The sequence below is a fragment of the Helicoverpa zea genome, chromosome 15 (assembly GCF_022581195.2).
Source record: "Helicoverpa zea isolate HzStark_Cry1AcR chromosome 15, ilHelZeax1.1, whole genome shotgun sequence".
Taxonomy (NCBI): domain Eukaryota; kingdom Metazoa; phylum Arthropoda; class Insecta; order Lepidoptera; family Noctuidae; genus Helicoverpa; species Helicoverpa zea.
In genome coordinates, this window is record NC_061466.1 from 3,496,796 (window position 1) to 3,509,916 (window position 13,121).

The following is a 13,121-nucleotide window of genomic DNA, read 5'->3' on the forward strand; positions in this document are numbered from 1 at the left end:
TAGGTCACCACATCACCCCCCCCCAGAGACCTTCAAGGGCGATAATAAGCTGGGAAGTGGACGCGACGTCCTGACCGCGTCGTTCTGATGACGCCATCGTCAGCCGAAGGTAAGCCTCGGTTATCCGCGTCAGGTGAGTAGTGATGAGTGTTATTGTCGAGTGGTGACTGTGGTGAGTTATGTGCGATAGTGTTGTGTGGTGAGTGCGCTGTGGTGTCAGGGTCACGCAGTATGAAGGCCGGCTTGATGCGGTCTATCGATACTGTGACCTGTTTACCGTTCACCAGTAGTTTGAACACCTTGTCACCTCGTTCGAGCACCTTGTGAGGTCCAGAGTATGCCGGTTTCAGACCACCACCAGCAGTGCAGTCCCTAAGGAACACGTGCGTGGCTGTAGCCAGCTCCTTGAAGACAAATGTCTTGAAGCGGCTGTTGTGTCTGACTGCTGGTGCTGGCTGCAAACTCCGGACAATACTCCGAAGCCTAGAAAGGTAATCGGTCATGTCGACCGTTTCCTCGACCTGCGGGTCGAAGAACTCGCCTGGAAGGCGCAGTGGCTGGCCGAACACTAACTCGGCAGCGGAAGCCTGTACGTCTTCCTTGAAGGCACTGCGCACTCCTAACAGCACAAGTGGAAGAGATTCCACCCAACTGCTGCCTGCGTGGCAGGTGATTGCAGCCTTCAGTTGACGGTGGAATCGCTCCACCAGTCCGTTGCAGGCTGGATGGTAGGCAGTGGTCCTACGATGCTGAAAGCCAGCAATGCCGGATAGGCACTTAAAGAGGGCCGATTCGAACTGCCTACCTCTATCGGTAACGATATCCGATGGGCAGCCGAATCGGGCAATCCATCCACCCAGTAAGGCCTTTGCCACGGTTTCTGCAGTGATGTCTGCCAGGGGTATTGCCTCAGGCCATCGCGTAAAGCGATCGACGGCGGTGAGACAATACCGGAAACCTTGACACAGCGGCAAAGGTCCTATGAGGTCAATGTGGATGAAGGCAAATCTCGCCTGGGGCAACTTAAAGGTCTGCAGTGGTGCAGAGACGTGCCGTGTGGTTTTAGAGCGCTGGCAAGCCAGACAACTCTGAGCCCAGTTACGACAGTCCTTCCTAACCCCAGGCCACACATAGCGGGCTGCAATCAGCCTGGCAGACGCCTTAGTACCAGGGTGACTCAAGGAGTGCAGGCTGAGAAAAATTGACCTGCGCAGCTCCTTGGGTACAAAAGGTCTAGGCGTGCCGCTGCTGAGGTCGCAGTACAGCTGCTGTTGTGAACCTGGGACGCTAACCAACTGCAGACGCAGTGAGTTGTCCCCGGCGAGCAGCTGCTGCAGCTCCTGGTCATCTTCTTGTGCTGCAGCGATCCTCTCGACGGGCACAGGTTGAGTAATCTCCTCAACCCGCGAAAGGGTATCCGCCACGACATTATCCTTCCCGGAGATGTGCCTGATGTCAGTAGTGAACTGAGCAATCAGGTCCAGGTGACGGAACTGTCGTGGGGAACAGTTTTCTTTACGAGAGGTGAAGGCGAATGTGAGAGGTTTGTGGTCCGTGTAGATCACGAAGTCACGAGCCTCCAGCATATGCCTGAAGTACTTCACGCTCTCGTAAATAGCGAGCAGTTCACGGTCGTAAGGAGAGTACTTAACCTGCGCGTCGCTCAGCTTCCTGGAAAAGAATGCCAGAGGCTCCCATGCTCCTCCGGTACGCTGCTGTAGAACTGCACCTATAGCCTTGTCAGACGCATCCGTGACCAGCGCCATCTTGGCGGTGCAGTCAGGATGCGCCAACAGTGCTGCTCGACACAGACTGTCCTTGCAGCCCTGGAACGCCTCACGTTGGTCCGCTGTGAAATTGACAGGGTGCGAACCCTTCACGGAGTCGGAGAGCAGGCTGTTGAGAGGTGCTTGACAGGCTGCGGCATTCGGGATGAACCTGCGGTAGAAATTTAGCATCCCGAGGAATCTGCGCAGCTCCCTGACCGTTTTTGGCTCAGGAAAATTCTGGACAGCCTCAACTTTGGCAGGCAACGGTCTCGTCCCTTTGGAAGAGATGTGATACCCTAAAAAATTAACCTCCGACGCACCAAAGACGCACTTAGCACTGTTGATGACCATACCATACTCTCGCAGTCTGGTGAACAGCTGACGCAGGTGCAGCTCGTGCGTCTTTTGGTCTTTCGAGAACACCAAAAAATCGTCAAGATATGCGTATGTAAAGTCCAAACCCCTGAGCATCTCATCCACGAAGCGCTGAAACGTCTGTGCGGCATTTCGAAGCCCGAACGTCATGAACGGAAATTCGAAAAGCCCGAACGGAGTCGTGATCGCAGTCTTCGGGATGTCATCCGGATGCACTGGAATCTGGTTATAAGCCTTAACTAGGTCAATCTGCGAGAAGATGGTACAGCCAGACAAGCTGTGCGCGAAGTCCTGGATGTGCCGGATAGGGTATTGATCCGGGACAGTGCGTGCGTTCAGCATCCTGTAGTCGCCACAAGGGCGCCATCTATTGCCCTTTTTAGGAACGAGGTGAAGAGGCGACGACCACGGTGACTCGGATAAACGGCAGATACCGGACCGCAACATGTCATCAAACTCAGCCTTCGCAATTTTTAATTTGTCCGGTGCTAATCTGCGTGGGGATGAAGATACTGGTGGCCCTGGCGTAGTACGAATGTGGTGTACTGTATTGTGTTTGGATGTGTCGTGTATGCCGCGAGGTCGAGTGATGTCGGGATATTCCCGCAGTATGTGTGTAAACGCGGAATCACCGAGACTCACCCTCACCGAAGACACATCATCAGAGCGGCGGACAGGCGACGCCGGGGTGGAGAGCGTAGTATGGTTGTCGATGAGGCGTTGGTTCCTGCAATCGACAACCAAATTATAATAAGACAAAAAATCCACACCTATTATCGCCCTTGTAACGTCTGCAACAATAAATCGCCAGGCGAAGTCGCGGCGCAACCCTAGGTTTAATGTTAAGCTCACAAAACCGTAAGTGTTTATCACAGTGCCGTTTGCTGCACGCAGTTCATACTCTGTTTTTCCTAATCGTCGCGGAATCGCCGACCGGGGGTATACACAGAGGTCGCTGCCGGTGTCAACCAAAAACTGTATCTTCAACCTTTGGTCGGTGACGAAGAGGCGACCAGCGCTCGGACAATCATCGGCCGCCATCACAGATTGCCCCGCGCATTTCCCGACGTTGTGTAGTCGCACGGTTTAATACACTTCTTAGCGTTATCACCGAACCGCTGGTGGTACCAGCACTGCGATCTTCTGGAGCTGGACCGGTGACGTGAGCGACTACGGGAACGGCTTCTGTTGCGGGATAACCTCTCGAGCTTGAGCGCCATCTTCTGCATCTGCCGGTTTAGCGCGGCGATCTCGGCGTGCAGACCGCTGGTGGACGACGACGGTGCAGTGGCGACGGCAGCTGTTGATGCCACCTGCGCGGGACCGGTGATGACGTGGATACGGTCCGCTAACTCGGCCAGCTCGGCCAAGTCCAGCTTGGATTGCGACGCCACTATGGTCTGCGTACCTGCTGGCAGACGGCTCGTCCACATCGTCCGCAGACAATCCTCGGGAACACCTGGACCGGCGAGGTTGAGGAGGTGCCGGTAAAACTGCGACGGCTTCCGGTCGCCGAGCTCCTCGTGCATGAGAAGCTGCTTCACCTTCTCCTCGCGTGAAGCTGACTGCCTCTTGATGAGCTCGGCCTTGAGCTTTTCATACTTATCGCTGGCGGGCGGGTTGGCGATTATGTCTTCGACGACGTCGGCGTATTTCGGGTCGAGGTGACCCGTGACGTAGAAGTATTTCGTCTCGTCGGTTTTGATGTTCGCCAGCGCGAATTGCGCGTCCATCTGCGCGAACCAAAGCGCCGGCTTCTCAGGGTAAAACGGTGGAACTCGCACGCCCACGCGGCATGCCTCCGCAGCGTCGATGCCGACTTTGCTAGTCTCAGCACCGTCAACGTCGGCTTTGCTGATCGACATTGTTGTCGTGCTCAGACGGGGTCACCAAATGTAGGAAGAAATATAAATGGGTTTGGTATTTACATCGATATATTTACATAATATTTACAAGATAAATTGAGACAATAAAAATATACATTTTCTTCCTACCAAAGAGAAAAAACCAACTGCCGACTGGTTTGACAAGTCTTCATTTTTACTAACGTAGCTGCCAAACCAGCCGGCCAGTACCAATAAGTGGCGAAAGAGGTAGGTCACCACACACACTTCAAATAAAATGCCAATCCTAAATACACAACCCAAGGGTTTTTTATTCAATTGAATTGTATTTGAGTCAAGTGGTCAATGGATGAAGGAAGGTAAATGTAAAAATGACCATAACTAACAAACATTTTTTTACGGGGATACCATGTAACTAGGCTGCATTTCACTTACTTCCTCTCCTCAAGTTCCATTTCGTGCAGCCTGTTGGCGAGCGCGAATATCCTCAGCTTGCAGTTGCCCCACGTGGAGCGCTGCGAGATGATGTACGGCAGCAAGATCGTCAGACCTCCGTCGTCGTATAGCCACCACACGTCTAGTGTACCTGCCTCCTGAGGACATAGAAATATTTGCTTGTAGGACTTGTTAAAGTGGTTAGGAAGTTTGAGATTTGGTATAGACGAAATAAAAAGAATAGACAATGAACAAAGATTACAGCAATGCAACGAATCATCCTCCGAGCCTTTTTCCCAAACTATGTTGGGGTCAGGCCCGCCGTAAGCGGGCGTGCAGGGCGTGCACCGCACGCGGGCGGCACGTCCTAGGGGGCGGCAAATCGAGCGACTTATCACGTAATATTTAAAAAATACAATATCTTTTTACCAATGATTTGATTTCAATATTTCCGAACACAGCAATAGCGCTAAGAATATTACCTACTTACACTGCCCGTTTCAGTTGCATCTGTTGAAAGATCGTTTTCAAAATAAAGGGCACGATTTAGGGGGCGGCAAAATTAAACTATAATTACGTAATAAAAATATTTTAATGAAATTAGATGAGTAGATTAGCAATAAAATTTCAGAAAAAGCCGCCCTCGCTTTGGTCGTGTCCTGTCAATTTTGACGGGTTCACCCTTTGCATCCCCAAAAAAATTCGCGCTCGCTGCGCTCGCGACTCCATGTCAGATATCACGATTTATCTTAGTTTAATTGTTGAGGCATTCAATTCCGAAAAAACATTTTTCGCGCACGTTCGTTATGGCTTTTTATGACATGTTTACTTCATGAAAACTCAAAAGAAAAAATCGCGCTCGCTTCCCTCGCGGCTTCGTATACATTTGCAGTTTGCACTTCATTTCTGTGCATAGCTTACTATTTGACTTTGCTTTGTTAATTTACAGTGGTTTTTATTTGTTTTGTGTCCTTAGACTGAAAAATTTTCGCGCTCGCTTCGCTCGCGCTTCCTTACATATGGAGTGGGTTTTCTGCATTGACTTTTTCAACGGGAAACCCACCAAAAACCATAAATAACATTTTTTACTAAATTTAAACATTATCAAAGATATTTATTTCGTTACTTTGAGTTACCCATAATCTGTTTTAAGCACTTTGATATACATATGTTGGTAACTATTAATCATTTTTTTTTAATTAATAGGGGCCACTTGCACAAGGGCGCTGCATACGATCATTTAAGGACATTGCATTTGCAGACCATAAACTATAAAATTTGCGCGCTCGCTTCGCTCGCGCTTATTTACGATTACTTCTCCCTTCTTACATCGCACCAGGCGCACTACACAGAAGAGTTAAGTTTTTGTAATGATTATGCTGCTTAGTTTTACACTTCAGTAAACAAATATAATTATTGTACCTAATTAAAATACGTATTTTATAATCTTAACGAAATTTTCTTTTTTTTTTTTTTGACAAAACCCAGTATAATATGTAGTCGTAGGGCGGCATAATCAGTTTTGCACGCGGGCGAACTAACAACTAGCGGCGGGCCTGGTTGGGGTCGGCTTCCAGTCTAACCGGATTCAGCTGAGTACCAGTGCTTTACAAGAAGCGAATGCCTATCTGACCTCCTCAACCCAGTTACCCGGGCAACCCGATACCCCTTGGTTAGACTGGTGTCAGACTTACTGGCTTCTGACTACCCGTAACGACTGCCAACGATGTTCAATGACAACCGGGACCTACAGTTTAACGTGCCATCCGAAACACAGTCATTGGTGTCTAAGATATACTTAGGAAGTACATACAAACTTAGAAAAGTTGCATTGGTACTTGCCTGACCTGGAATCGAACCCGCGCCCTCATACTCGAGAGGTTGGTTTTTTGCCCACTAGGCCACCACGACTTCAGCAATGCAACGAATACAAATACACAATCTAGTTGGAATCAGGTTTTCTAAAGCTCATTACAATGCCTAAAAAATATAATAAACGGTTACGCCCGCGTCCTGAGGGAACCACTTCCTTCATCTGAATGAAAAGTCATTATCAGGCTCTACTAGACTATCATTTATTAGTTCATCATTAGGTTTGAACCGAAAAACTTCTTTACTTTTGCAGTTATAATTCCAATGACATGAACGTTACCTGTTTCCTTTGGAATATGGTCATCCGCGACAGTTGGTCCTTAGACAGCTCCAATCCCGTCGAAGTATTATAAACGATCTGTCGATGCATATCATTCTTCTTGTCTTTCTTCTTCCGTTCCCTTGTGCTGTTGCACTCGGAAATAGTGAACGACCGCGATGTCGACAATGTCAGAATACCTGTGGAAAAACCGTTGATGAGGAAAATTGTTTTATGCGGAAATCTTGTGAGTGACCTTAGTGAGATGGGACGTCCTTGTGCCGAATTTAAGTGAGGCTTCTGGGTCTATTATTCAAACTTTGTTATTGTTTTTCTTTTCTTTGTATCGCTCGGCATTATGTTAGTACATATTATATTCTACATAGGTACTTATTTACCAAGGTTGTCAAAGGTTGCTTTTGTCAAAGATTTTAGTCACTTGTCGATGTTGTGGGTTCTATATGTATTGAAATACTTACTTGTCTTCTCTTCTAGGTAAGTTCATTTTTATTTCCATATTCGCTTTATTAGTATTTTCTTTAACTCATCTATGTAAATAAGTTTGCTTAAAAAATATTATATCGTTTTTATTTAACTCTAATATACTTAAACCTAGATTAGTATAGCTCACGTGAAATAACTTTAGCCTCTTTGAAACATCATACATACTTACCCTACACAGTAGTATTTTTTGCTCCTATTTTGGCTAAAGTTATTGTACATAGGCTAAGGTTAGTAGCACCACCACCGTGACGGCGGTACTCACTGTCATCAAAGGGCAACGTACTGGAGAGCTGGTTCCTGGGCGCGTCAGCTCGGATGTCGAGGTCGGAGTCGGCGTGCAGCATGAGCGGCGCGCGGCGGACGCGCAGCTCGTCGGCGCTGCCCGACGATGTGCCCGTCAGCGAGCTGCTGGCGGCGGGCTCGTTGCTTAGGGCTCCAAAGTCTAGCCCGCCTTGTACGCGGAGTATTGCTACTGCGAGGCGGCTCTCGAAGGCCGTGCTGTGGTGGAGGGTTGGTTATTGTGTGAAGTATTATGTTTTGTCAAATATTGAAAATCAAAATTAATGAACTTGGTTACGCTAACAATTTATAGTACAATGGATAGAGGCCTGTGTCAAAAATACAAACATTAGAATTGAGAACTTCCTCTTTTTTGAGAAGTCGGTTTAAAATAAAGTGGCAGATGTAGTTGAAAAATCATGTATGTACTGTCTTTATTTTGCTGCAGGAACTTGTTACCTAAAACATTTCTAAGGCAACAGGTAAATGAATACTTTACATAGTAAACGATATCAATAAAGATCAAATACAAATGATCAATCAAAAATACTCACTGCAACACATTAAAATAAGCCACAAGATCATCAGCAGGCGCCGTGGTCCAATCAGCTTTATACCCCATGAGCAGCACATTAGGCGCGAGGCGGCCGACCCCCGCCGCCTGCACCAGCGCACGCGCGCCCGCCTCGAACCCGAACCCGTGCACGCGGGAACAGAACGCGCGGACTTTACGCAGACGTAGCCATTCGGCGTCAGCACGAGAGCGGGTGGAACGTTCTTTGTATGATACTTTCTCCTAGAAAGATCGAAATTTGAAATATACACTTAAACTGATTTTTTTGGAAATGAAGACATAGTTTTTAATATTGCACTTAACAATCAAGAAGAAATGACAAATTATATAATTTCTTTCGACAGTATTAAAAAAATAGGAAGTTGGTATATGTATAGGCACTTGTATGTACGAAAATTAACAAAAGGGAATCAAACTCCAAATTAATGCACTTTTCCAAAAGCAAAAAGAAGTTTAAAGCTCCCAGGGTGTTTGATCTACGCATCACAGCTATATTTTAAGGTATAGGTATGTGTAAAATATCAACTCATTCAGCGTTTTAACAATTCAATCAATAAATACCTGTGAAATATCTCCAACAATCATCAGCGATCCAGCCTTAGTTATCAGATTCCCCAAATCTACCAATGCAGGCCTGGTATGTGGTCGACCAGCTAGCACCAGTATCTGAGGCCAGTAATTCTTGACGTGCTCTCCAGTCTTCGCCAAGTTGTAGGCGCTTGATAGAGCAGTCTTGTAGATCTGGGCTTGAGTACTGCTGCCCCAGTTCACATCTATTAAGAAGGATAAATATATGTGCAACTTTCATCAAGACCACACAACTGTACACCCACTTTAGAAAAGGAAAAAATATCCTCCACTTATATGTTTACCTACACTTTTTGAAGAGCTTATGTCCAGTAAATATACTACTGATAAAAATATTATCAGAACAAATCCTGAAGATGGTAGCTCTTTCTTTAGTCAAATACAGTCATAAACCTATCATATCAAAAGCTTCCCGTAAATCATATCAATGATTTATCCTTTCACGAAATTTCAACAAAGTGAATTACACGGTGCTACGTGCCAATAATCTGAAGAATGCCATTTATTATAACTTTCGGAAATGGGCTTTACATATACAAATAGACGGAGCAATCGAATCGAGCGAGAAAGGAGCGATATAAATACGTAATGCAATCACTCACGAAGAATACGGAATAAGATTAGGTCATCTATTCTCGTAACTCACTTTGTCCGAAAAGATTCTGATTTAAGCTTTATAAATAAACTTAGCATATTTACTTCAGTAGAAATTCCAGCCTAAAAACTACGGTTTACAAAAGTACAATCACAGTGCTATTGTAGAAAAAATATATGTACCTAAACTCCAGTCTTCCCTCGGAAATCTAGTCAGTAAACGGACGCTGTAGTTCAGTGCTTATCATTTAACTTTGAGAATGTGAAGATAGCTATTCCAAGTAACAGGTAGCCAACTTCGGACAAACAAAGCTTACTGAAAAAGCTCAGTCCACCTAAAAGGCAAAACTTACCAGGATCCCTATAGTGTACGATGAGGTACAAGGTGAAGAAGATGGCGAATGTGACGAGAGACATCACCCAGCTGATGAGAAGCATGATTGCCACGCAGCTTAGGAACCCGATCAGTGACAACCACACGTTGTAGTACTGAAAACAAAAAAGTATATAAGTATCATCAGCCTGTAGATAGTATTTTTTTGAATAGATAAGCTTTTATACTCTACAACTTAAGCAAGAGTATAATAGGATAACTTTAAAATCTAATGCACCTATTTATACCTCAGCTTGAATCAGCTCATAATGTTAACACAATCCAATATGTTAACAATTTCTATTTATTTGCATCAGGTTTAGGAGAATCCGTCAAATTTGCATTAGCTAACAGACATACAATGCAAGCGACAAATCAATCGCCATTTGAAACCAATTTTCCTCAACTTGAGATCATACCGTGACAAACGGACGAATTACACAGATATATTTTTGTGTGCATGACTCAATGGCATCGGATTACATACGTTGTGTATATGTATGGTGTTGCTTACCCTGAATGTAGGTCGCCATCCCAGCGGACGCACTAGTGCCGCGTGGAAGGTGCAGAAATTTATGAGGGCGTACGATGCGAGGTAGAAGTTCGATATCAATGGCGCTATGGTGTTTAGGTCAGCTGGGGACAAAAATATAGTATTAAAAACACCATATAAACGGCCTACAATTTTCCAGTAGGGATTACAATTTGACTCATTAGGTTGACCAAGCCGGCCTTGTACAATATGAGTTGCATAGCATGGCGACTGTGGTCGTTTGTAATATATTTTCTCCAAGTAAGGTAACATAATATATAATTTTGAAAAATACATACCAATAAGTAAAAACAGCAGCGAAACGAAGAACGTAAGCACATAGCCTCTGTACGGTTCTCCATGTCTCCCGTATGGCTTGGAAAAGAATATCAATCCAGGATAGATACGGTCCGTGCCCAACGCTTGGATCAGGCGAGGCACAGACAGCAAGTTGGTCAGAGCTGTGGAGAGAGTTGCTGCCCAACAGCCACCGTAGATGAAGGGACCCCAAGCTGACATTAGCTGCATTACCTGAAGAACGCGAATATATAGGATTGAGTTAGAAGCTTGAAGTGGACGTAAGTCAACAAAGGATTCGAGGGAACACTTTGAAAAATTATGCTCTTAGAGGATATAAAGATGATGGAGACAAGGTATAAGCCAGGATCTTTAACAATTAAATAGTATATAATAATAACTAGTATATAACATAAATCCTCATTTCATTTATGTTACCAAGCTTGAACTTAAAGCAAAACTTACCGAATAGCTGTTATGCAGCCCATATTTGCAGGTATTGTTGGCCACACAATTCGAGAGAGCGCTGTAGTCAACCAGGGTATCGTTATCGAAGACCAAGTCAGTGAGGTTTCCACTGGCGTCCCTCAATGCACTCCCACCAGAGAACAGTACCATCGCCGCGTAGCTCACCATGGATATCAGCAGGGCTAGTAATGTACCCTTGGGAATCGCTGACGCTGGGTCCTGAAAAAATACATTATTTTTTAGAAGAGATTTTAAAGAATTGAAGGAGTTCCAGTGCTAGAAGTCTCTTATTCCTTATTGAGATTTTCTGAGAAGGAGTTTCGAAAAAATGCTGGGTGATGAGCTAGATGAGATGTGTTTGTTCACAAGAACCTACAATGCTTATTTAAACGGCATTCGTTTAATTATTGATCTCGCTACTTACAGTTAATTGATCAATTATATACCTATTGAAGACTTGCTAAGTGACTACGACATTATTACGAAGAATCCATTTCTTATTCATTATTAAATTGATAGGTTGTCCAATATACCCACACAAATAAATCGACTAGTTTCCTTTCCCAGAAGTATCTTGTTTACCTATCATTTACTGGTTTGCGGGAATAGAAATGACTCACTGCCGACACTATATCAATTGATTTTAATGAATCGATGAGTGTCCGTTGAGACGAGAAACAAGATACCAAAAACTTGCGAGGTTAATTAAATTGAACCCCATGTTGAGCTCGTTTCATTCGATTTGAGCCACGCGAAATATTACACATTAATTTGGCGAACAAATAATATTGTTAGTCGCCGCATCGCCTCTCGGAATTATGATTCGATTGGCTTGACATCACTATTGACTTTTACCCGATGTTGCAACTGTATCAGGATCTAGTCGGTTTAGGCAATAGAGACAATTTAACCAATCATACACAGTCGTGATCCCAATTTTTCTCATTTGATTTTGCATGGACGACATTTATTATATCGTTCTTACAAATAAATACCCACTGATTACAATTAATTTATAAATGATCCATTACTAAATGAAATCCCTTTAATTTAAAAATAATCCCCAAAAATTAAAAAAGTCCTTATGCTAATGTTTACCCTAATTACTCATTTGCAGGTAAACCAAAAAACCTGGTTGAGTCCTGTGACGTAATTTGAGGGTGAACTGACGCTGCATGCGGTGTCATACCGACATTGCTAATGACAACACGTGCGTGATATTCGAGCGTGCTTCCCCGTGCAAACATTTGTCATACATGGACAGATTGGTGCACATAATTAAACACGTAATATTTATATTATACTAGATGTTTCTCGTAGTTTTACTCTTCTACCTTAGGGACTTCTTTCCGTATGCGTATAGAATAGAGCTTTATATCCAATGGAAAAATAAATTTCAAATCCGATCAGTAATTTCGGAGCATACTTATTTATGGCAAACCAGCTCTCAAATCTTTTTCTTCACGATATTTTTTTGGTATAGAAAATATATGAATGGATTCCTAACTTAACCGACTGACGTATAGGGCCTTACTACAAAAACTTTAAACCCTGTTTTACACTTGTCTAATAAAATTTTGGCTGCAAAATGAACCATATGTCAACGTCATAATTTGACATTTTTTTAGACAAGGCATAAACTGACGTTTAAAAGTTTTTGTGGTAAGACGGATATATTTAGTAACTGTTGATTCATTTGTTTGGCGCGCACCCGTGACGTAGATGTGACGTCACGCTGCGCTGTCAATGACACCACGTGCGCCAAAGTGGGGTAGTGCGGAGCGTGATCTCTGTGCAAACATTCGACACGGATCGATTGCAGAACCACGTGTACTAATACTATTTTGGCTTGAAACTACTGATTAATTGGTTTTGTAGGTAGATGATCGGCTGTTGGTTTTATTTAAAGATGTTTCTTAACTCTATCGTGACATTGGCTATCATAATCGCTAATACAGGGACTGAAAATTAAACCAAATCAGACAAGCTTTGCCACCATCCTATCTTATTGCACCAAAATTGACAGTAGTTGTCAGACCAACCTATCTGAGCAGGGCTCATATTAGATACACTACTATATGGGAATTACGATTAGTAGAAAATAATCAAACGTACCTTCAAATCCCCGGAAATATTAGCACCAGCCTGGATGCCCGTCACCGAAGGGAAGAAGATGGCAAACACGCTGAAGAAGTCCTGGTTCAGCCCTTCACTAAATCGGAAGTCTTGCTTGAAGTTCGCAGAAAACGTGGCAGCTAGAATTGGAAGGAAATTCTCATAAACATGTTCTATTCGAGTAAACATTATAACTCGTTAGGTTAGCGCGTGGTCATAGGATACAAAGAAAAAAAGTTGAAT

At 44.3% G+C, this 13,121-nt stretch overlaps 1 protein-coding gene across 2 annotated transcripts in view; it reads right to left on the reverse strand.

Annotated features, from left to right (window-relative positions):
* The window catches only part of LOC124637018 (bumetanide-sensitive sodium-(potassium)-chloride cotransporter-like), a 36,187-nt gene that overhangs the window by 2,341 nt on the left and 20,725 nt on the right, over positions 1-13,121 (reverse strand). Inside the window, exons 8-17 of one of the 2 annotated variants that reach the window (XM_047173331.1) lie at positions 12,879-13,018; positions 10,761-10,982; positions 10,298-10,529; positions 9,981-10,102; positions 9,447-9,582; positions 8,473-8,684; positions 7,892-8,133; positions 7,342-7,556; positions 6,576-6,754; positions 4,424-4,581 (exon numbers count right to left, since the gene is read on the reverse strand). In XM_047173331.1, coding sequence (XP_047029287.1) covers positions 4,424-4,581; positions 6,576-6,754; positions 7,342-7,556; positions 7,892-8,133; positions 8,473-8,684; positions 9,447-9,582; positions 9,981-10,102; positions 10,298-10,529; positions 10,761-10,982; positions 12,879-13,018 — 1,858 coding nt within the window. Of the gene's footprint in view, positions 1-4,423; positions 4,582-6,575; positions 6,755-7,320; positions 7,557-7,891; positions 8,134-8,472; positions 8,685-9,446; positions 9,583-9,980; positions 10,103-10,297; positions 10,530-10,760; positions 10,983-12,878; positions 13,019-13,121 lie in introns of both variants that reach the window. The other variant, XM_047173330.1, reaches the window with a different exon arrangement.